Here is a 24,513-nt window from a genome sequence, read left to right as displayed (position 1 = left end):
TCCAGGGTCTTCTTACTATTCTGCCATCTTAACTCCTCTGTCTCCATTGTATAATTTTACTTATTTTTATTTCACTATCCAATACCCTTTTCCATTTCTCCTTCCTTCAAAGGCTTAGGCTTTATGATGTTTGTAATATATGCTGGTAAACTAAAGTGTTATTTTTTTTGCATATGTCTATGTGTTAATGTATAGAAATGGTATTGTCTTAGAGACCGCACTTTGTTTCAACCCTTTTCACTCAACAGTGTATGTTTAAGATAAATTTTGTTGCTGTATATGCATCTATTATATTATTGCTAAGTGTAGTATAGTATTTCAGATTCTGTATCCATTGCATTTACTTCTCTATTCTTCTAGGGATGGACACCTACAGTAACTTTCAACTTTCTGTAACTACAAAATAATACTGTGGTGAATTGCCTTTTGATTGGTGTGCTGGTTTCTTTGATGTTTATACCCAGGTGTGTGATTGTTAGAACATTGGACAAGGTGTATATTGAATTCATTAAGTACCATCAGACTATTTTCTATAATACTGCTTCAGTTACACTCCTCCAATAGAGGATGAGAAGTCTTATTTCTTTACTTTCTTACCTATAATTGGTATTATCTATCTGATTTTTAATTTGTATTAATCCAATGGATGTTAAGGCATATTTTGATACTGTTACAATTGGTATTTCTCTGATTCTAGAGCATTTGTCTGATTTATACACTTATTTGCCTTTGAACTACCTTTCAATGATTTGCCTACTTATAACCTTTGTCTATTTTTCTATTGAGGCTTCCTTTGCTTTTGTTATTCATTTGCAGCTCTTTCCTACACATGCCATGTATTAATTCCTTAGCAGGTTTTAAACATTGCAAATATCTTCTCTGGACTGTCAGCTGTTAATTTTGCCTATGATGTTCTTTGTGAACACAATTTCTCAATTTTGATGTATGTAAACCCATCGTGTTTTTTTTTTTTTGTTTTTTTTTTTTTTCCTTCTTAATGTTTCAAGCCTTTAGTTCTTGAAATCCTTTAAGCCCTAAGGTCACTCAGGTATTTTTCTTCATTTTCTTCTATTAGCTTTTAAAATTTGTCTTATCTAATTGAGACTTCATTCCAGATAGGATTCCCCAGTGAATATGGCATGTGCTTTGTGTATAGCATGAATTAGGGACTACTACTTTATTCTACTAGATATATGGCGCTAATTTTCCTAATAGTATCTGGAAAGTAGTTGTGGTGTGACCTTACTTTTCTGGTGAAATCTAAAAAGAACTGTTGATTTTCAGTTGTTTATTTTTTTTCTTGTTATGAGAATGGGGTGATGACCTCTAAGCTGTTTACATGTGAGACCAGTGCTGTTGATTTTTATAAATTGACCTTGTGTCTGGTAACTTTACAGAATTCTCTTACTAGATTGCATTATTTGTTAATTCCATTGGATTTTCTGTGTCATCTACAAATAATTACAGTTTTGTATGTTTATTTCAAATTATTGATTCTTCTATTCCTTTGTTTTCTTACCACATAAGAATCTTTCCTCCGTGGCGACTAAAGTTCTATAAAGGATTTCTCAGTATAGTGGCCAGATAGCTGAAAACAAAGTATCTCCTGAACCTTTGAGACTTTCATAGTAAACGATATTTTTTTTTAAATGATTTTTAGGCTCTTAAATAATTTATTTTCCTAGGAATTTAGAATTTTACCTCCCTGGTACCTAATTTCTTATCTTACTTGAAGATTTAATGCCCCCTTTTATTTTTAAATGATCAGAATTTGACATTAAGGCTCACAATATCAGGTTAATAAAGTTTTCAAAGATTTCATTTTTTTAAAATTATTTTTGTATCATTTAGTTATTTTTTAAAATTTATTTGTTTATTGAGAGAGAGAGAGAGAGAGAGAGAGAGCGAGCAAGTGGGGTAGGGACAGAGAGAGAGAGAGAGGGGAGAGAGAGAATCCCAAGAAGTCTCCACACTGTCAGTGCAGAGCCTGATGCAGGGCTTGAACTCACAAACTGTGAGATCTGTCATGATCTCGGACACTTAACTGACTGAGCCACCCAGAACGCCCTCAAAGGTTTTATTTTTAGTGAAGAATGATAGTTAAATTATAATATACTTTTATCTATGTATTGAGATGACAATTTTTCTTTTTAATCTGTTAATGAGATGAGTTATGTTGATTTTCTAATATTGAACCATCTTTGGATTCTTGGTATAAATTCAACTTGGTCATAATATATAATAATTTTTTATATATTCTTCTGGATTTGGTTTACTAATGTTTTATGATTTTTTTCCTGACTTTTCCAGATATATCATATATAGCTTCTTCCTTTCACACATTCAAAGAGTTTTTGAAATCTTTCTGCCTAGAAACAAAGGATTTTCTTCTAATATAACAGTTACTCTCTGTATTTCTCAGAAAAAAAATCACACTATTGCTATATTGATAGCTGAATTTACATTTTATTAGAGGGTTATAGATTGGATTGACATAATTCAGTTAATTTCCTGAAAGGCTATGTGTTGATTCAGATCACCATTTAAGTGGTTATTTTCATTATATCAGGTCCTCATGAGACCACATGCACATTATATTTTGTGGTTACTTTTTGTTGTAACAGGTCAAATTTGGTTTCTCTGATGCTATGAAAATATTCATTAATTTTTTCCTTTTGTCCCCTCTATGCTCTACCTTTTACCCCCATGACTTACTCCATACCTGGAAGCCTGTATTTCCCACTCCCCTTTACCCATTTTGCCTATTCCTGTACTCCCCTATATTTGTTAATTTTGTTTAACAAAATATCTACTATGTGTCAGGTAGAAGACATTCTAAAAGCTGAGGATATAGCATTGAAAAAAAAATCCCTGTCCTGATGGGGCACCATGGTGATGATATTCTTAGGACCTAACAATGGTCTCAGGATATAAGTAGAACTTTATTATGATGTTTCCTATAGTTTATGTAAACAGGAAGTATTCATAAGCAAGAATAAAGCCTAAATAATTCTGCTATAAAATTATTCCTGTTGTGGATAAATACATTTTTTTCAAAGGGCTTAGGTAAATTCTATTTTGTTACTACATCAGGTTAATTTGTAACGCACTTTGAAAATGTTTCTTAAAACACCCTTAAGTAAAATATGCATTTTCTTTTTATATTGAGTTAATAAATGGATTTTTCAAAGATAGGAAATGGTATATTCATTTTGATTTACATTTAACAACTAATCACTATTAATAAACTCAAACAGGAAATTTACAACTTTTGTACATTTCTATTACACAGAGTTTTGTAATAAACAAGTATTGCAAATTAAGTTCTAAATAAATGTTAACCGAGTATGTATAACATTGAATTTTATTTCTAATACATTTTGTAGTTTAAAATATAGATAAAACCACAGCTAATCCTAAAATTGCCAAACTGGTTGCAGAAGTCTTGGTACCCAGGGCAGGGACACTGGATTCCTGTGGAGGAATAAACTTGATTGCTTGTGCAATGTTAGAAACCTCTGAAGTGAGATTAGCTTCATGGATGGCTTGAATTGCAAAATAGATTTTGGTGCCATTTTCTATTTTAAAAGGTTCTGGTTTAAATTCAAAAACTTCTATTGAGCCAGCCTCCTTAGGTGTCAGACTAGAAGTATTCACTAAAGCAGCATTGTCAAAATCTTCTTGGAGATCCTGGAAATGCTCACTTATTCTTATAATATAGCTGTTGGCTGCAAAACAAATAGAAATTTCATGTATATTAAAATCACTAGGATGCCGTATTACCACCACACTGTCTTACATTTAGGGGCCTATCAGAAACACACACTAGGATTTGGGTATAGAAATTGCAGATGTAGATTTTATCTGGTCATTCCATCTTAATACAAAAATGCCCATTTGAAGGGGCACCCCAATGTTTAGAGTAGTGCTATCAACAATAGCCAAATTATGGAAAGAGCCCAAATGTCCATCAACTGATGAATGGATAAAGAAGGTGAGGTATATATACACAATGAAATATTACTTGGTGATAAAAAAGAATGAAATCTTGCCATTTGCAATAATGTGGATGAACTAGAGTGCATTATGCTAAGCGAAATAAGTCAGTCAAGAGAAAGACAAATATCACATGATTTCACTCATATGTGGAATTTGAGAAACTTAATAGATGATCATAGGGGAAGGGAAGGAAAAGTAAGATAAAAACACAGAGGAAGGCACACCATAAGAGACTCTTGAATACAGAGAATAACTAAGGGTTGATGGGGGCTGGGGGTGGGTGGGATAAATGGTTGATGGGCATTAAGGAGGGCACTTGTTGGGATGAGCATTGAGTGTTATATGTAAGTGATGAATCACTGGGTTCTACTCCTAAAGCCAAAACTATACTGTATGTTAACTAACTTGAGAATTAAAAAAAAAAAAAAGCAAATATGCGAGCAGTTTTTATCTAGTTATCTAATCACAAAAAATTAATTCAAAATCATATAGTACTAAAAAATGAAATCTAGGGTTTTTTTTAAGAAATAGAAATATAAGGAGCTAAATCTATTTTTAGAACAAGGAACACAATAACGCTCAAGTCTAGGAAAGACATCCAGTATTCCACATCTGTGTTATTTCTCATTAAGCTGAAAGGAAGGACTAGAAGGGAGAGTAGACATCAGTAGTATGGAGGACAGGGATAAGGATAAAGGGCAAAAGGAAGAAGAGAGGCTAGAATGTGTACTAGTTAAAATGTGCTTAAGAGCTAGGCAGACTTTGGTTAGTACCCCAATTCTACTACTTTCTAGTTGTGTAACAAAGAAAAATATATTTAACCTTTTTACCTTCAGTTTTCTTATGTATAAAATGGAAATTCAATCATTCAATTCATTTAAATATTTATTGAATGCCTAGTACTTGACTGGTAAGAATTATATAAGATAATGCATGAAAAGTGTTTAGCAAAGTGTCTGGGACCTAAATGTTTGAAATATTAGTTATTATAACTGTTACTTTGTCAAGAAAAGAAAGGAAGATCCTGACATATTTTTTTATTCCCAAATGCTTTTAGAGATCTACCAGAGCTATCAATATAAAAATATATTCTCATATTCCAAAATGCCATGAACAGTAAGAACATCACATGTCTTTGTTTGAAGTGAAAACTATTTTATCATGAAATGTTGAAGGTGTTTTAAGTGTGTGGTGAATAACTTCGATTTAGTGGTTTTAATAAAAATTCAGACCCTCTGTCTTAGCATTCTAGTTTTTTGGTAATAGGCCTGATCAATCCATTTTACTACTCTTCACATATACCTTGCATTCCAATTAGGTGGGTCTGTTTATCTATCTATCTAACCTTTATTTTTAATTCAGATATTTTATTATGAATTCTTGCTTTTTTTGAACTTGATCACATTATTTGGTCTGACTCCCTGAATGTGCCTCCCTCTCCCTACTTATGCAAATTGTACTCATTCTTCAAGGCCCAACAGGAAGCCGAATGTCTTCATGAAGACTTGTTCACATATCTTATCCACTCAGATGATTCCTATTGCACAGAATGGAGTTTTCCATATTATTTTATGGAGGTTCAATTTATCTTTTTAATTTGATTATATTCTTGAGGACAAAGAGTAGGTTTTACATTCCTTTTTTTTATCAACTAGAGTATGTGGCACAGTGTTGGGTTTGTATTTGACCTCTTGTTGACCAACAATATAGTTATTAAGTTGATGCCCAAAATAATTGAATTAGAGAATTATAAAATATTAGAATTACATCAACTTGTTTTAATATTTCTAGGTCACCTAGTGATTTTTATATTTGACAGATATGGAAATTGGGTCCCTGAGAATTTAAGTACTTCATTGGAGATTATGTAGATATTCATTTATTCTTTAAGAATGAGATACTGCTACTACCTTCTTTTGCAATGCTTGATGGTTAACATTTGATAGCAACTACAACCTCTTCTTATTTGTCACAAGGAAAGATAGAGATTAGGTCCACCTAATTTTAGGCATTTGTGGTTAAACATAGTGAAGTTCTTTCTCTCCCAGTGTCCATATGTAATGCATTCTTCCTTCTTTTAGTTCCTATAATCAGCATTATGAACCCAATCTTGAACTGAAGACTTGGTCTTGACTGAATTCAATTCGGAACTAAACATTTGGTCAGGTAATTTTATTTGTGGCTTTTTCAGTGCAGGTTTTTTTTTAAATTTTATTCTGCCATAATTTTAAGGATCATAGCATGAAAAACTAATATATTTCAGAAGTTGTCATGATAAAAGTTTTCAACACTGAAGTACAAAAGAGCTCTTTTTGCATATTCTATGTTTCCTTTGTTTTTTTAGGAATGATTTTTTCCTTATGTAATATGATAAAAAGAAATACAGCTTTGAAAAATGCTGTATAGGAAATGAAAGACTAAAAAGCATCTTTTCTTTTGAGAGGCCTTATCTCATATTGATATTGATAATTTTCCAACCTTAAAGGGAAAATAGCAAGATTGGCTTTATCTCATAAGAATCTACTAGTCTAGCACAATACTGGAATATGATAGGCATTCAATAAATACTAATTAAATTCAGTTTAAAGTATAGATAAAAGTTCCTTACCTTTCAGAAATGAGGGCAATTTATTAGAAGGAACTTTGAATGAATGAGCTATTTCAGCTTTCAACTTTATTCAAAGTCCATGGCCAAGTCTCTTCTAACTGGTGAGTTTCCCTGCATGTGATCCTCTCTCTCCATGGGACACCTTCACTTAACTTGGCTAACTTTTCTCATTCTTTAAAAGTTAGGTCAGGGATAGTCTTCCCTAGGAAGTTATGATATACCTTGTGATCTGAACCCCCAACCAGGAGTTTCTGGCCTTCCAATGGACTGCCATTACTTGCAGAAAGTGTCTTCTGCACTCAACTGACTGTTGAGAGTAGGGATTATGTCTTAGGAACTTAGTACTGTGTTTGAAAATTCAACAAAAGATCAATGAATAAAATTATACAAGTACATAAACACTTAGAAAATCTTTTCTTTGTTAGGGAGAAGAAAATGCAACAGAAAGGTGTGAGCAGTCTTCTCAAAGTCATTTCTAAGACAATTCATATTGTGAGAGGCTGTTTGACCCAACAGAATTGAAAAGAGCGGGTTAGATTTCCAAGTTATTAAACATAGAAATAGTTTGGGCCAGTTCATTGTCTCTTGGAGCTTCAATTTTTCCATCTGAAAGTAGGTGAGTAATGGCTCATAATAAACACTCTATACATGTTATTTATAAATAGGACATTAGAAAATTCTTAGCAGATGAAAGCCAAAGGGATTTCTTTTTCATATTTTAAAACATAATTTGAAACTTACCTTTTCCTTTATCAAGGACATTGCCAGGGGCAGTCCATGAAAGTTGAATTTGATCTCCTTTAAACTTAGCCTCAAGATCTGTGATTTTACCGGGTGGGAACACATGAGTATGACTACCAGCAGGAGGAGCTCCTGATACAATAAATGACCCTCCAGAGCTTAGTCTGCTGAAGTCTTCTACTTCAGCTTCTGCCATGTCATCATTGACATCAGGCCTGGGTGGGTTCAGTACAATTTTACCTGCCAAAAAAAGTAATTTTGTGACTTTTCATAATGCTGTTTCTTTATCTTGTAATCTCATCTTGCAGCTGTAGAGGGTTAATATTGATTGATAGCAGACATTGAGAAGTAACAGCTTTTAGTGAAAAAAGCTTGTTTTATTGGTGTCATTTAAAAGTTGAGGAGACATTAGACAATATTAGAACTATCTCTTAACATATCTGTATTTATTACTTAACTGTAAACCCTTTGAGGACAAGGATCGTGTCTTATAAAGCTTTGTAGCTCAACCCTCTAGCACAGTGGTTGTCACCTAGGGAGGTGCTCAGTCATTTTTTTTTCAATGTGAATGAAATGAACTGAGGGGGTTGTAAACAAAACATATTGGAAGCATAGTCTTGTGTTAGGTCTATTAACATGAATATGGTTTTGAAATACACAGATGATTATATATATAACTGTATACTTCTGTTTTCCATAGTACATGATAATTTCAGTGCTTGCCATATGTAACTTATCTAAACAAATGACACATTTCGATCTTAATGACACTTACCATTTTCAAGGTAGCCTGGCATATATAAAGCTCTGTTCTGTTTTTGTCTTAAACTTAGTCTAGCTGTGTTTTTTTTTGCCTGGGCGTGTACTTTTAAACTGTATCTACCATTTCCATGGAAATCTGTGAAATATCTTGAGTAGATGCCATCATTCTTCACAGTATCAGCACCTAGATAATACAATGTAAAAAAATGTAATAATTAGCCATTCAACAGAGTAACAATGACAGCCCTAACTGTTCATGAGCACTAATGTGAGCAATAATTTTGGAAATGAGTAGAAGTACATGAACCCTGGAATCAGTCTGCTTGGGTTCAAAGACTGGCTTGGCTACTTGCTAACCTTTAAACCTTGGAAAAGTAATTCATAGTAAGTATTCAATTAACATTATCTATTATTATATCATATAGGAATCTTAAAATAAGGAAAATGTAAACTGGAAGAAACATATGCAAAACATTGACACTAATGAAAATGGAGAAAAATTGTACTCATGTTCCATGGGGCAAGTAAAACTGTTCATAAGATGTAAAGAAAATAAATGTGCTCATATCTATGCCTGGTCAAGATAACTGGGTAGAAAGTACTAAAAACATTAAAATCAAATTTGATTTACTTAAAATTGATTCATTCGCATTATTTCTTTTTTTTTTTTTTTAACGTTTATTTATTTTTGAGACAGAGAGAGACAGAGCATGAACGGGGGAGGGGCAGAGAGAGAGGGAGACACAGAATCCGAAGCAGACTCCAGGCTCTGAGCCATCAGCCCAGAGCCTAATGCGGGGCTCGAACTCACGGACCGTGAGATCGTGACCTGAGCTGAAGTCGGACGCTTAACCGACTGAGCCACCCAGGCGCCCCCATTCACGTTATTTCTAAGTTACCTGACTGTAGTAGGATTTTAGGTTCAGTGGAAGTTGATGCAGATTCTTATTACCTGCACCATTGTCCCAGAGCTCCAGTATTACTTGATGTCCATCTTCACTTTCTATAATGGCTGTTACGTTGATTCCCAGAACAGGCAAAAACCCTTGACTGACTTGTGCGTAAACAATCATTGGGCTAGGGTAATGTGTTGTACTTTGGCTCATGTGAGCAGTTGCAATTACTGGGAGTGTAGTAGGACTTCTTGCTCGAGTAGTCATTGTCACTGTTAGCACTTGAGATTTGGCTTGTTTATTTAGAAGGTGGTAAGTCCAAGTACCTGTCTGAAAATCCAACATATCTATTTGAGAGCTTCTGTGGTATTTTCCTATTCTTGTTTGGAATACAAAATTATTTAGAAATTTAAGCAGGGCAATAGTAATGGTTTTTGATATTCAATTTTATATGCTAGTAAATAGTATAGATATGAATCTCTTACCATTCTACTTGGCTTCTTTTTTTTATGACAGATGATCTGTCACTGCTTTAATATTGACAATGTAGTACATGTTATCTTCATTTTTTCCCCTCAAAATTGATTGATAAATCATGGAGAAAAAAGAATATTCTTACCTCTGCAATTCCTGGTATTCGAAGACGGGCAGACCGAATATTTAGTTTATCTTCTTTGAAATCTGAGGTTTCATATCTTGTTCCTTTTGGATCTTGGAGAAGAATTTCTGGCTTTTGTATTGTCCACGTGACAACAAAGAAAGTGTCATTTCCAATTGTACTATCCACAGGCACTGTACCATTTATCCATTTCTTTCCTGTAATAGTCAAGCTTTTACTTTCCAACTGTTATGTAAATAAAACAAAAAACACAGAGAACAAATTTGTTAATAAAGTTAGTTAATAAAATTTCAAAGTTTTGTCAGTTCAGAGTAATTCTAAATTTATGTATAAGATTTCAGTAAAATAATTACTTTGAAGAATGTTGCAAATAAAAGCATTTGTAGTTATAAATAATAGAAGAATCAAAAGAAAAGATGGCTATAAGTGTCACAAAAAAAGGAAAAACAGTAAGAATGTTTTTCTCTACCCCTGAAATATTTTCAGGCAAAAATTATTTATTACAGAAGGAGATGACTATTTAGGATAATGGAGATTTATTACAGATGTGAAAAGGCAAGTAATTTTTCTCAGATACCAACCTGAATAGCCTGCTGAGTGATGCTGCCACTTCTAGATGAAATTCTACTGAAAGCATCAGTGAGGCCATTTATGTCTTTATTGGCATAAAAGCGATGTCCTCCTAAAATGGAATTGTATTTACTTTTATAAAATTAATTTTAATTGGGAAAATCATACTTGTTCTTGTGCTGTTATCAATAAAATTTGAAGAAAACTTAAAGAACTGGCCAAATATTATTGTTTTTATATCACTCATTAGATATAAGGGCCTGCCACAGTAACAAAGCTGATCTAATCAATAATGTTATAAAGATGAAACTTAAGACAATTTTTTGAACTGGCTGCTTATTTTTTGTTGTGACTAAAGTATACTAAAGTAATTTAGAGAATGACAATTTAGAATTAAGTAAAAATTAAGTGAGAAAATAAATAATATAGGAAGTAACAAAAAGAGAAATTACTTAGGTATAAGGAATGGAAAAGGATGGATTGCTGAGGGTAAAAATTGGTAATCAGTACTTTATCTATAGCCTTGGGCAAATTGTTTGTACTCTGTAGGATTCCATTTCTTCTTCTATGAATTAGGGCTATCTGAACCTGGACCGTAGGGTTGAACATGACAAATATGAGCAAGAATTTTGGAATCACAGTCGAAGAAGTCATTAATAACCATGGAGAAAGAAATTTCGATTTGGTGGTTTTGGTAGAAAGTGGTGAGAAGTGAATGAAGACAGTAAATGTTGACTTAATATTAGAAGAAACTGGTATAGGTAGGAATGCAGAGAGGTGGCGGGGGAGGGGAGAGAGGAAAGATTAATTTGAAAGAGAAGGACAAGGAAGGGACAAAGATTAATTTTTAGGATAGGAAAATTTTCAGCAGTTTTGTGGTTTAAAGGGGAAAGAACTCTTGGAATGGGAGAGACTGAAAATGTATTTTCTATTCAAGCCACATTCCAAAGGTTTACCTGTCATATTTGACAGGGTCTCCAGTTCTTTGGCAGCAGCAGGTCCCAGAGCAATAGTGTGGATGATCGAACCACTTTGCTTTACCTCCTCAAATCATAAGCTTATTTGATTATCTTCCCCATCTGTTAGTAATACGATCTCAGAACCAGAAGTACTCTGGTTACTCTGGATAATTGCCTGGTAGTGAAAAATCAGATTGTTAGTTATAGAATGTCATATCTAAATCAATTTAAAATAAGAATCAGCCTGTTATTTAGTCTTGGAGAAGTCTTTAGGCCCATGCATCAGAGTAGGCAAAAGGAAACTTTTTTTGCATTGTCGTTCCAGGCTGAGTTGGCATGGAAATAAGTGTAATGTGTAAATGGTCTTTTAGGTTTTCAAAGACAGAGTGTTAACCGTTCTTCTAATCTTTTCAACATACATTCAAGCTACCCAAGAAAGGAGAATAAAACACTTAGAACAACGCCTAGCAAATAGTAAATACTAAGTGAATGTTAGTTGTTATTATTGTTTTCCAGGAGATGCTTGGGGTGGAGGCAAATGACCCAGGTGATTTTGGCAGCACACTAGACACCACTTGCAAAGTCGTGACTAAAGGCAGGTATGCAAAGTTAAATGATACGCCTTTTTATGTATTTTAGTTGATTATTGAAGGATCTCAGGATTTCCTGGGGAAAAAAACCCAACAACATAAAGTAGGAAGTTTATAAATTTATCAAGTATTACAAGTTTTGTTTGTTTGTTTGTTTGTTTTTGTCTTTTCCTGACTTCTAGTAAGAGTTCAACTCTCTAGTCAGACAAATTGGGAGTAAATTCTCGTTCTGCCATTTGCTAAATAGAATAGCTAGAGTTTAGTTCTCCACCCCCTTCCCCCCATAGCTCAGTGTAGTGATTAGCTTTTTGGATTTGGGGGTAAGAACAGGTTTTGAATCCGAGATTTGCCAGTTACTATGTGATCTTAAGAACAATGTTTAATTACTCTGAACCTCAGTTTCCTTATGTACAAAATAGGTGTAGTAATAATACCTGACTGGAAACATAATGGTAAGGATAAATAAGATCATACATGTAAAGTATTTAACATAGGCAATAAGGTAGTTAGTATATGCTGAATAAATTTTAGCTATTGTGATTATGATTATGATCATGATTATCTAAAAAAATGCTTATATATTGCTATGTTTAATTATAAAAGTAATTAAGAGGTATTCATAACTTTGAATGTGATTTGACATAATCTATTTAGCAATAGACTCTGTGGTCAAAAGATCATAAGATGTATATCAAAATACATTAAGAAAAACATACCAACCAATATGTGCAAACATTATGACACACTCCCAAGATATATTACTGTCATATTTTTGAACTAAAGAGACATAGATAAGAATTATGTCCATTATAGTAATAGGAATCCTTTCTTGAGCACTTACTTATTTTACATAATTCTCACAATTAAATGAGTTAGGTATTATTGTGTTCCACATTTCCTTATTTGAGTAAACTGAGATTTTCTGAGTGGATAACTTACCCAAGGTCATTTAGGTAATAAATAATAGAGCCAGAATCCTAGGTTTGTCTAAATTCAGAGCATGTGTTTATCCTTAAACTGATATGCTTTATAAAAAATAGACTCTATGAGAAAGCTGAGAGATGGTATTAGTTAGTGGCCTGGAAAAGAGTAATAATCTCCACTTTCAGGTGAAGCAATGGGAGGATCAGTGAAGCGAAGTTTTTGTGACTTAAAAAATGATATTGGGGTACCTGGGTGGTTCAGTCAGTTAGCGACCGACTCTTGACTTCTGTTCAGTCATGATATCGCGTTTGTGAGTTTGAGTCCCGCATAGGACTCTGTGCTGATGGTGCGGAGCCTGACTGGGATTTTGTCTCCCTCTCTGTCTGCCCCTCCCCTGCTTGCTTTCTCTCTCTCTTTCTCAAAATAAATAAAAATAAACTTAAAAAAATGACAATAAATAAGCTTAGATAGAGGCTATCTTAGGTTGGAAGAAATTCAAATGTATACCATAAAGGCAGTTTAATAAAGTGCTCAAAAATTTCTCCCAATATTTTATTCCACAATTTTCATTTCTTTAAACTTCTACCTGTGTATCTTGGGTTTGGTCCTATACTGCTTGAGGAACTACCTCTACCTTTGTGATTTTTAATTGTCAACTTAACTCGATGAACTAAGGTTTTCTTTATCCATAACATAGAAATATTGCTAAATTCCCTCTTCCCTGCACAGTCTCCGCCACAGCATTATTGTCCACTCATAGAAGTTCAGGCTGTGGCTGTGTTAAAGAAATGGGGAGCTCCGTAAGGATATCACGGTGATTATGTGTGCACTGGATTTTCCCCCTTATTTAACCACTCCCATTGCAACTCAGTACCTCAAGAGTGTGCTGGTGGAATGATCACATTCAGAGAGGCTCCAGCTGTAAACCACAGGTGGTATGTTATTTAGATATTATAAATTATTTAGATAAGGGCCCTGTGAGCTCATGACCCTTCTTAAAAGATAGTGGGACAAAAAGAAAAGCAATGGTAAATGGCAAATGGTATTTGGAAAAGCATTTTTATTTTACCTGGAACCCTGCTGAGAGACCACTGCAAATTGAAGTTCCACCATCAGCTGCTTGAGGCAGGTTTGCCGTGATCTTTTCATAAGCATTCTCATCGGTTATATTTGTTAGATAATTTTGGATTGTAGCATAACTTTCAAATGTGACCATCCCAACCAAGGATCCCTTTTCTATAATTTGAATCAAGTATAGTTCTACTGCTTGATTCATTCGAAAGAGACGGTCTTCCTGTAAGAAAAAGATGTCTGCATAACTTCTGAGTCTCAAGTCTTAACAGATTGGTGAAAGACAAATTGATTACTGTATTTTAGAATTTAACTCCTTTATTTTATTAAGAAGAAATAATGTTGAAGAAAAAATTTAAAAATCAATTATGTTATGCTTAGAAAAGCCTTTAAAATCTATGCCTTTTTATTTAACAGTTTTATTTATATGCAGGAATTCCTGCTAAGAAAATAATTTAAAAATGCATACAAAGATGTTCACTGCAACATAATTTTTAACACTAATAAGTTGAAAACTCTAAAATGTCCAATAACAGGAGGTTATTTGACTAAGTTGCAGTATATGTATATGATACAACCATTAAAAATTATATCATTAAATCATTTTTTCCATAGAGAGTGTTCAAGGTATAGTAAGTAAAAAAATCATATTATACTATATAAAATATAACATTTTTGAGGAAAAACAAATACACTAACAGAAAAATGACTGGAATGACATATGTTCAATGGTGGCAGTATGTATAAATTTTTTTTGTCCATTTACATTGTTTCTAGTTTGTTAGGCCTAAAAGTTAAAGAATAAACATAATCCATACTCCAATTATCTTCACATAACAATTATTTTCATTTTAGTGTATTATCTTCTAGTACTTGTTCATATAGATAGAATCACTGTACTAAACTTAGAGTAATAAATATATATTTTAGTTTAGTAGAACTAAACCTAAGATTAAATTATGTTTCTAGTAGCTCAAATACTTAATTTAAGAGAGCTAACAAATAAATGTCTTACTGAGTCCATACTTCCAGATTTATCAAGTACCAAACAGACTACTCGCTGTTTAGACTTCAGCAATGAAAATGTAGGACGAGGTGGTGAATCTGTTCCTGTCATGGGAGGTGCATTCTGAAAATCATCAGAATCCTTAATTACATCCCATGTGCTTCTGCGATTGCACATTTTGTTTTGTAGGTTTGGAGCTTCCATATTGTGTGTTTCTGCTGTACAAAATTCAGTTACCTGGAAAAAAATCGATGAGAAGACACTATTATAATAATTGGTAATCACTACTTTCCATTCCAAATATGCAGCTGGTTTCCATATACATCCTCCACAGATTTCACCTCCTGACAATTAAAAATTATGCTGTAATCTAACAATCTGACATCCATTTTGCATACCTCAGTAGAGAGGAAGCAAGGTGAAACCATCACTGGAAAGTTTTTTGGTGATCCTTTTAGGTGTAGGGAGATCATAGAAGTGGGGGGAGTGTGGTGACTCCCACTGCTTAAGCTAACTTCTTATTTTCCCTTCTGAACTCCTGGGTGACTCAAGCTTGAATTAGTTTAATGGAAAAGGGATTGGATTTGCAGTGATTTTTAGCTGCCCTTTAAAAGTGGGATAAAGAAAATGACCTTCTTTAATTGCCCAAGTGTTTTCTATATCTTTATAGTTGACCAAAAAACTTGAGAACAGATATTTTAACAAACTGGATTGTTACTGGCTCCAGTGAACTCTGACATAAAATAATACTCCTGACAAAGTAATGAAAATATAGGGAGAAAATGAGGAAATGTGATTGCTTTTCTTGCAGTTGCAAGTGGTGAGTTGTATCCAGTAATTCTGCCAAATGATATTTCCTTACTATTGAATCTGTGAAAATCCTCCAAGTTTTGAAAACTTTGTAACTTGGAAAAATTCTCCCATAAGCTAGTGTAGCATTCAGGAAGGAATTCATCTTGCAATAAGCCTCAGCTTATTAGAAATATTTTTATAAATTTATTTTTATTTTTCTGAGACAGAGAGAGACAGAGCATAAGTGGGGGAGGGGCAGAGAGAGAGGGAGACAAAGAATCCGAAGCAGGCTTCAGGCTGTGAGCTGTCAGCACAGAGCCCACGCGGGGCTCAAACTCATAAATCGTGAGATCATGGCCTGAGCCGAAGTAGGTCGCTCAACCGACTGAGCCACCCAGGCGCCCCTAAATATTTTTATAAATTTAAAAATGCCCTCCCGATATAGTGTCCAGATGTAAGCTCAAGTTTAGAACTAAATTATTAAATTTGAATACTTTTTATTTAAGTTTTAAGATTTTGTTTTCCTTCTCATATGGAGGACTTACATTTACTATAGAATGATTTACATTTCCCAGAAGGGGTTTATTGGATGGGAGAAAAACACAGTGTCAGTCAAAGTGGTGACTGAGAAGCAAGTCTTGCCGAAATGAAATGCCTGTCAAATCTGGGCCCTCTTTCCCCTGCCACTGCCACTGCCACTGCCTTTATTTGCAGACTTCATGTTCTTTTATCTGCCTACCGCCATGGCCTTCTGACTGGTCTCTCTACCTCCTCAATCATCTCACTCTATTTTCCCCTGCACTATTAGTATGGTTATCTTCCTGAAAGAATTAAGCTGATCATATCACCAGTCTGAAACTAGTTAGATAAAATCCAAACACCTTAGCTTTGTAGGTCCCAGTTCCTTCTTTCAATCTGGCTTCCTGGTCCTTGCTCACCATGCTCTGCTTATACCACACTGAATTTTTTCCTGTTCTTAGAGTATGCTAGAAATTTTCACAAGGGTCTCTGCTAACCCAAGTGGGAAAAGGGACAGGAGATTTTGTGCAAATTAGAAAAGGAACTGTTTCCAACTTTTTGGTTTTGTTTTATTTTGTTTCAACAGCTATTTACTTGAAAATTAGTCCAATAAATGTTAAACTTTTTAGTGACCATGATGCAGATAATTTGGGCAGTGCTCAACTGTGTAATCATGCATGGTATCCCTGAACTTTTTCCCATTCTTTGCTTTTATTAACTTTTGTTCCCCCTAAAATAGCCCTTCCTGTTCCTGCTTTGGCAAATTCATACTCATTCTTTTTCAAATACAATTTTTTTTCATCTCTTTAGGAACCATTTTCTGACCTCCATTTGATGTTTGCTGTGCTCTCACAGAACTTGGCTCATAAATCTTTCTCTCTGTATGTATTATTATATCTCTACCTTTCTCATTAAATTGAGTCACTTAGGAACAGTTATCTTTAATTATTTCTGTATTTCCAGCTCCTAACACAGTGTTGGGCATGATGTGGGATTCGAAGTTTCAAGGAAGGAAATCATGGAATTGAGCATTCGGTATTTCAAATCATATCTCTTTTGGGTCTGAGTTTATGCCTTGAATACAGATGCTATGCAATTCGTTTAATCTATGTTATGATAATTAGAAATTAGTGTTATTCTGGACAAGATGTTCAGCATTTATCTCTGAGACATGGCTTATATAATTAAATGCCTTCCATATTTCAGCTACATGATATTTTTCATTATTATTTATGTCTCAGGTAGGCAGCATGAGTTATCTCCTTGACAGATGCTTTTGAGATTTATAGCTTGGTACAGACAGTACATATTCCAATTATCCTCTTGTGTCACCTGATCTGATGTCTATTTGGATGTTGAATTCTTTGGCTAGCCTTTGCAGATCCAGATTCAGCAGGTTAAAATGAATTTTCTTGGCTTGTGTTCCAACTATTTCCAGCAGGGAGCTTTATTAGACTGGAAAACAACTTCTACTTCAATATCTAATTGAGTTCATTTAAGAGTTTTAGAAGAGGGGCGCCTGGGTGGCGCAGTCGGTTAAGCGTCCGACTTCAGCTCAGGTCACGATCTTGCGGTCCGTGAGTTCGAGCCCCGCGTCAGGCTCTGGGCTGATGACTCAGAGCCTGGAGCCTGCTTCCCATTCTGTGTCTCCTTCTCTCTCTGCCCCTCCCCCCTTCATGCTCTGTCTCTCTCTGTCTCAAAAATAAATAAACGTTAAAAAAAACTTTAAAAAAAAAAAAGAGTTTTAGAAGAAAATATCAGATCTTTATTTTTACTCAAGTTCTTCATCATTAATGCCATAGGCTCTAAAACAATTTTAAATTTTATTGGAAATAATAGGTCTTTCCAACCTCTACCCATGGAAGTATTTGTTGCTAGTGATTTAGTATATTGAAATTTACTTCTTTTAAATAAGTTAGTCTTACTTTCTAGAGCTGGTATGCTTTATTTTGATTTGTTTTTGATAACTTTCATATTTAAAAATCTTTTTTACATGTTTAGAAACTTTCATTAGGTAACTATAATATGTATATGTTTACATTAATTGAGACTGGACATATCTAGGGTAAGAGACAATTGACTATTATCCAAATATACGTTAAAACAACAAAACTTTAAAAATTTATTTTGTACTCACCTTGTGCTGAGCACCATGATAATGCTTTATTTATACTGCCTCTTATAAACCTAACAACAATGACATCATGAAGTGTTATAATTCCCATTTATGAGAAGAGAAAACTAAATCTAAGATTCAGCAAATTGCTTACAATGACCCAGTTTGAAAATGGTCGACTGCATTTTGATATCAAGTCTTTCTGACTCCAAGGCACCTGTTCTTATCTGCCACGTTTTATACATTGAAACCAGATATTTCAGGTCAAACATTAGCTTTAAAACTTGAATTATTTTGTTAATATTTTATAATTGGTCAGACTGGTAATTGTGAAATTTTCCCTTAATTTTTTATGTAGAGCCATGTACATTTGCACAATATCACTTTGCAATAGCTTGATGTACTTTAGTGTGAAGGTAATAGAAAATCTAGAATGCCAGTACATTTCCAAAGCTATAGAATGAATTACTTTAGGAAAGTAGTATGACCAGCACTTAGAAGAGAGAATTAAGAGTAAGGTTATAGTTCTAGAACTACACAAATCCATGGAAGTCAAATGAAAGAAGGGATGTTGTAAGAAATTGTGTGACATCAATGAAAAGGGTACAGTTCTACTTGTGAAGAAGAGAAACCGGTTAATAAAAAAAGGTGGACTCATTTCCAGACACACCTTGACACAGGCTGGAGAAAATGGCCATTAATTAATTGTCTGCATGATCTCCCTCATTTCTGTTAGTATACATAATTTCATAGTTCTAAATCCAGCTTCCATAAATGCTTTTTCCTGAAGTGTTCCTTTGTGACACTAGAAAAAGAAGGTACTTACAGAACTGAGACTTTGCATAAACATTATGGAGTCCTTTGCAGTCTGGGATTTTTCTGGGATGAATGTACACTTTGCTTCATACAGCCCTGTCAATGAGTCACGCCTGCATGGCCTTGTTATACAGCTGCCTCCCTGACATTCCTTGAAAACCACATTAATGCCAGTAATATGAGTTGAACATCTGTGATGAAAGAATTAAATTACATTTACATATAAAGACCAGAAATCACGAAAAAAGACTAACATCCTAAAATCTTTCCTTAATGATAATTGCTATAGATCATGGACAAACATTTCATTTTGACAGAGTAGGCACAGTGTTCTACCCCTATTTACAATTGTTGTCAACAAGAACAATGATTCCATTTCATATTTATTAACATTCATTGCTCACTAATGTGACCAATAGGTCTATTATCTGTGTGACCTTGAGCTAAAGATAATTCCTAAGCTATAGGGATGTTGTAAAGATTAAATGAGTTAAGAGATATAGAGGAGTTGCTTCATAGTGGGAATGAGGGAGTCAACATTATGCTGAAAACCCTCTTAAATTTCTATGTATGAAACACACACACAAATATTGCTATATAGATGTGTACATATATACATATATGCGTGTGTACCATACGTACAAAACCACATGTGGTTTTGTGTTTATAGCATCTTGAAATTTACATTTTGAAAACCATTGAGCTAGATTGAAGGAAGAAATAAAAATAAACCCTACATGGAAATGCTTGTGCATTCAAACAAACCATTTAGTCTTTATGATAAGTAAGATAATTGTGAAGTCCTTGGCAAGGAGTGGGAGATGGGGTATGTGTAAAAGATTCTAAAGAATGCCTGTTTATCTGTAGTATTTACTTTTATTCTGCATTAATATTACGTGTCATGATATTAATCTACTTTGATATATTTTTTGGTATTATAAGAATTAAAGAAGATGGTGAGTCATATATTCCAAGACGGTTAGCTCTAGAGTAAGCCTGAAAATTAAACTTACACTGCCTCAAAAGTACCTGGCACACAGTTGGAGTTCATATCTTTTTTTATGACTGATAAGAAAACTTACTCATTTTTCATTGACTTATCAAAAATTTGTTGTTTGATACATTTGTTTACCTTTTACTTTGTGCCAGGCCCAAGGCTAGGGGATTAAAAAATCCTCAAGGATATTAAAGTCTAGTGTGGAAAATAAAATTACACAGACCACTGCTACTCAGTGTGAGAGAAACCCATGTGTACTGCTTGGGGATACTTTCACATATGACCCCAAATGTTGGGAGAGGCAAAAGGTCCTTGGGGAAAAAAACGTTTAAACTGAGTCTGGAAGAATGAACAAACATTGTTTAGATAAGGGAGGTGGTTCAGGGAGGAGTTGCATGGCATGAGAACCCTGTCTGCATGAGAATCCAGGCAGCTTAGTGGGGATAAAGCAAACAACATGAAAGATATGGGGAGAGGCATGTTTCTCTCACACCTCTTTTCTCTAATATGTTTTTTTTTTTTTTTATCCCAAGGACTTATTTCCAGTTACACTGATGTCTATTGTTCTTTATTTAAAAAAATTTTTTATTGTTTATTTATTATTATTAAGAGACAGAGACAGAGCATGAGTATGGGAGGGGCAGAGAGAGGAGAAGACACAGAATCTGAAGCAGGCTGCAGGCTCTGAGCTGTCAGCACAGAGCCTGATGCAGGGCTTGAACTCACAAACTGTGAAATCATGACCTGAGCCAAAGTTGGATGCTTAACCGACAGAGCTACCCATGCACCCCTCTATTGTTCTTTAATACTCTTTAAATACTCCGTATTTAAATATCTCATCTATTTTTTAATAGGACCTGTCTAGATCTACCCAGAATTATATTTATATTTAAAGAATATAATAATAATAATAATAATAATAATAATAATATATTTGTGTTTCAAAAGTCATTTACTCACTTATCCTTATGAAAAGTACTTTTTTCAGCTTAAGATTAAATGAAAAATAAAATATATATAACATGAAGCTCTAGTAGGTTAACTGAGTTCCATGAAACAGATTCACCTTAAAGAGTTATGAATCAAATGGAATAAAAGATTGGGAAAAATAAAAGATTGGGTAGAAACTTGAACTCCAGTTCTCAGATATCTCAAGGTTTAGGCTACAACTTTTTCCTTTCTCCTCTGGCAATAACATATTTTAGTACAATTCCCATGAATACTGAAATGAGTCCCAATTCCTGATTGATCTTGATTCCTAGGTAGAATCCCCAGAAATATTTGGACATATACATATTGGGCGAGGTTGGATATTGCAATTAACTAAATGAACATTCAATCACCAAGATAGCCTTTGTTTGCCAAGTATAGAAAATTTAGAAGTCATAAGTGAAAAGTTTTGAAAACAAATTTGTTCAATACAATGATACCTTGTTGCTTCAATAGTGTTCCTTCTAGAAATATAGAATGGCTGATCCACGTTATACTCATCAAATATTCCCCATCGGAGATGGGCCCACTCATGGACAAACACTCTGCCTATAAAAGAATATTGCCATTCATAAATTTATATTTGCAATATTTTAATACAGTGTCCATGTAATTTACGTCTCCCTACCCCATATCCATAGCATCATTGAGTCAAAGAACTTTAGAGATTGACACCTTTCATTAGATCAAAAATGTTGAAATGGGTTAGTATCAATGAATGACTAAATTTATTATTGACAGACACACAAAGAAGTGTAATTATGTTAAACATAACTACTATATTTCCAGACAAAGGTATTAATCAGTACTTATTTCTCTCTTTTTAATTCTTTAAAAATATTAATCATAGTGTTACATTTGTTTCCAACGGAAATACAAGTAGAAGAATAAAATAGCTATCCCTACCTCGGGACCCATAGATAGGCAAATTATTAGTCAACAAGAAGTTTGGAGTAAAATGTATATATTTTCCTTTTTCCCCACATTGTCCATATTGAAGTGTATAGGGATCATCTCCATATTTTAGGTAAGGATTAGCAACTATGACATCTGCCTAAAAAGCAGAGGAACAAACCAAAACATCACAAGAGTGCTAGAAACAAAGATTTATTCTATCTCAATTAAGACAAGTAATATTTCTAATTTAATTACTAAAGTAGTGATTAGGAATTACTAAAAAAAATTTGAGTATTAATTTTTAGGAAGCACAGGAAGAAAAAAGCAATGTAAGAGCTAGATAAAATACTCTACCTGGTCATATGATTCTTGTTTTGGCATTAAGTACTCAGATTTTGACTTCCAGGTCATTGGAATTAAAATGCTTACATTCCTGAAATAAACTCTTCGTTTGGTGGCATGAAATAGGTAAGTAGAAGCTTCGGTTACCATTTCCTGCAGAAATTAAAAATATATTGTAACAATTTCACAGTGAAATAAGCATGAAAGTATATATACAAACAAGAAGAAGCAAATCTAAGCTCCCTTTCTCCAAATATTTTGGCAAAGATTAATTGAAAAATACGTTGAATTTTACTCCGTCTCTTTTTCTGTAAACTCCTCATTTCCATATGCTCAAAAATCAATGCTATTTTCTACCTATCCAGACCTACATTCACTGTTATGGATTGGAGAGGGGCATAAGAGTTCTGGGTGAGATATAAAGGTGATAAAAGACTTGGAGCCTGTTGGCAAGTTGCTTATTTAATTAAAGAGAGGTGCTTACAATCGGGTTGAAAGTTTAAAGCTTAGTAGATTTTATACTTGTTAATTGAAAAAAACCACTTTGCTAGATTTATTTTGTGTTACCCTTATGCAACAAGGGTAATAATTTACCTCATAGGGATATTGAGGAGATCAAAAGGGATAGTATATATTAAAATGCTATATATATAAAGTGTTTTATTATACTGACTAATCCCAATAAAATTAAGAAGTAAATCAACTTCAAAGAATATCCAATATTTTCTTCAAAATCAAATACATCAAAGTTTTAAAATGTTTTAGAGTTGAACAAGTATGAAAACTGAAAAAATGTATAATGACAATCTAGCACTTCAGTGTAGGTTAACTATTTAAACAAAAAAGTAACTTTATAAAGGTAAAACTTGGAAAGAATTCTCCACTAGCTCTAAAGTCTTTCTGTTAAACAAGTTGAAAAAATATTGTGGCTTGGCCTTTTAATAATTTATTAGGGGAATGACTAATAATATGTGCTAAATCATACTTAAACTAAGCAAATATTAATCTTGACAGTTTACATACATACTACATAAATGATGACTACTGTCAAAGCAATTTTGGAAAGTTACAACTCTGTGCGAGCATGTGTATGTGTCTTGGCAACATGGATGGAAAATACTTACTGAAATTAAAATAAGTGGATAATAAAATTTTCTCTCTTACCTTTATGTTTTGAATGAGCTTTTCATCTTCTGGTACACTAGGGTTAATGGCAATGACAACGCCATCATATCCATTCTTATTTAAATGTACCATTGAGCTTTTCATTCCAGGCAAGAGATGTAAAGCTAGGAATAGAATAGCATACAGACTGAGCACCATTTTTGCATGTTACAATAAACCTTGTGGAAATGCAAGGAGAGTATTTATGTATGTCCTTAACTCAGGAATTTGAATCTAGCCCAAAATATTTGCATAAATATAACATGATGAATTACTAAAACATATTGATGAACTTCCTTATCTTACTTCCTCATCCTAAAGATTTAAGTTGTTAAGTAGCAATGGAGATTATGCTGAACACATTTATCATACTTTCTAAAACAGCTTAAGTGTTAAGTACTCACCGAATTGAGTAATTCCTTATATTGTGTAGTTGTCATTCTCATTATGGTGGTTAGTCATCGTCATCATCCTCATCATCAAGAAATTGTCAAATCCTGGGATCTTTTTATAGAAAAGCACTCTATGGAAGGATGAGGAAGTGAAATAAGAAGCTCCAGGAAAAAGCAGGTAAAAAACGTTTGTTTAAAAAACAAAACAAAACAAAACGAATGAAGGAACTGGAATGGGAGTGGCAATGAATTAGGGTTTACCTTCTTCCTGTAGATGAGAGTGACATAATCACAGTAGTCAGGGACAACTATGGATCAAGAGGAAAATGGGTTTTTGGTTACCTTCTGTGATGGCTACTTGTGTATCTCAGTTTTCAAGAAGCAGTGGATGCTTTAAGTCTTATATAACTTGACAATTTACTGTGCTTTAATTGAGATTTCTCTTTTGGACTGAACACAAATCTGCCCATGTCCCTTAGCTTAAAATAGTTGTACACATAACATTGTGAGCTGGCTTTGGAGTCAGATGAATCTAAGCCTGACTGTTGCCTTGGTCACTGACAGGCACTCAATCCTTAATAACAGGGTGTGGTTCTTTGGAAATCACTTCATACAAGAGTCCTGGCACCTAATGAGCACTCACTAAATATTAGCCATTATTATTAAACATTACATATTATATTATGAATACAAAGCTTCTTGTAAATTTTTGCCAATTCTGTGTTTTCATTGGATTCTTTTGTAAA

The 24,513-nt window shown here is 33.8% G+C and overlaps 1 protein-coding gene across 1 annotated transcript; it reads right to left on the bottom strand.

The window, feature by feature from the left end:
- Nucleotides 1–3,387: 3,387 nt before the first annotated feature.
- LOC115521844 (calcium-activated chloride channel regulator 1-like) lies at nucleotides 3,388–23,534 on the bottom strand. Its single transcript, XM_030327314.1, is given in 14 exon segments — nucleotides 3,388–3,728; nucleotides 7,349–7,588; nucleotides 8,124–8,294; nucleotides 9,063–9,333; nucleotides 9,623–9,847; nucleotides 10,204–10,304; nucleotides 11,149–11,326; nucleotides 13,735–13,959; nucleotides 14,752–14,979; nucleotides 18,996–19,176; nucleotides 21,413–21,521; nucleotides 21,879–22,026; nucleotides 22,224–22,364; nucleotides 23,376–23,534. Coding segments are annotated over 14 exon segments (2,718 nt in total).
- Between the last annotated feature and the right edge of the window lie 979 nt (nucleotides 23,535–24,513).

The sequence above is a fragment of the Lynx canadensis genome, chromosome C1 (assembly GCF_007474595.2).
Source record: "Lynx canadensis isolate LIC74 chromosome C1, mLynCan4.pri.v2, whole genome shotgun sequence".
Taxonomy (NCBI): domain Eukaryota; kingdom Metazoa; phylum Chordata; class Mammalia; order Carnivora; family Felidae; genus Lynx; species Lynx canadensis.
Note: the sequence above shows the minus strand (reverse complement) of the source record. Positions and strands in the feature narration are given on the sequence as shown.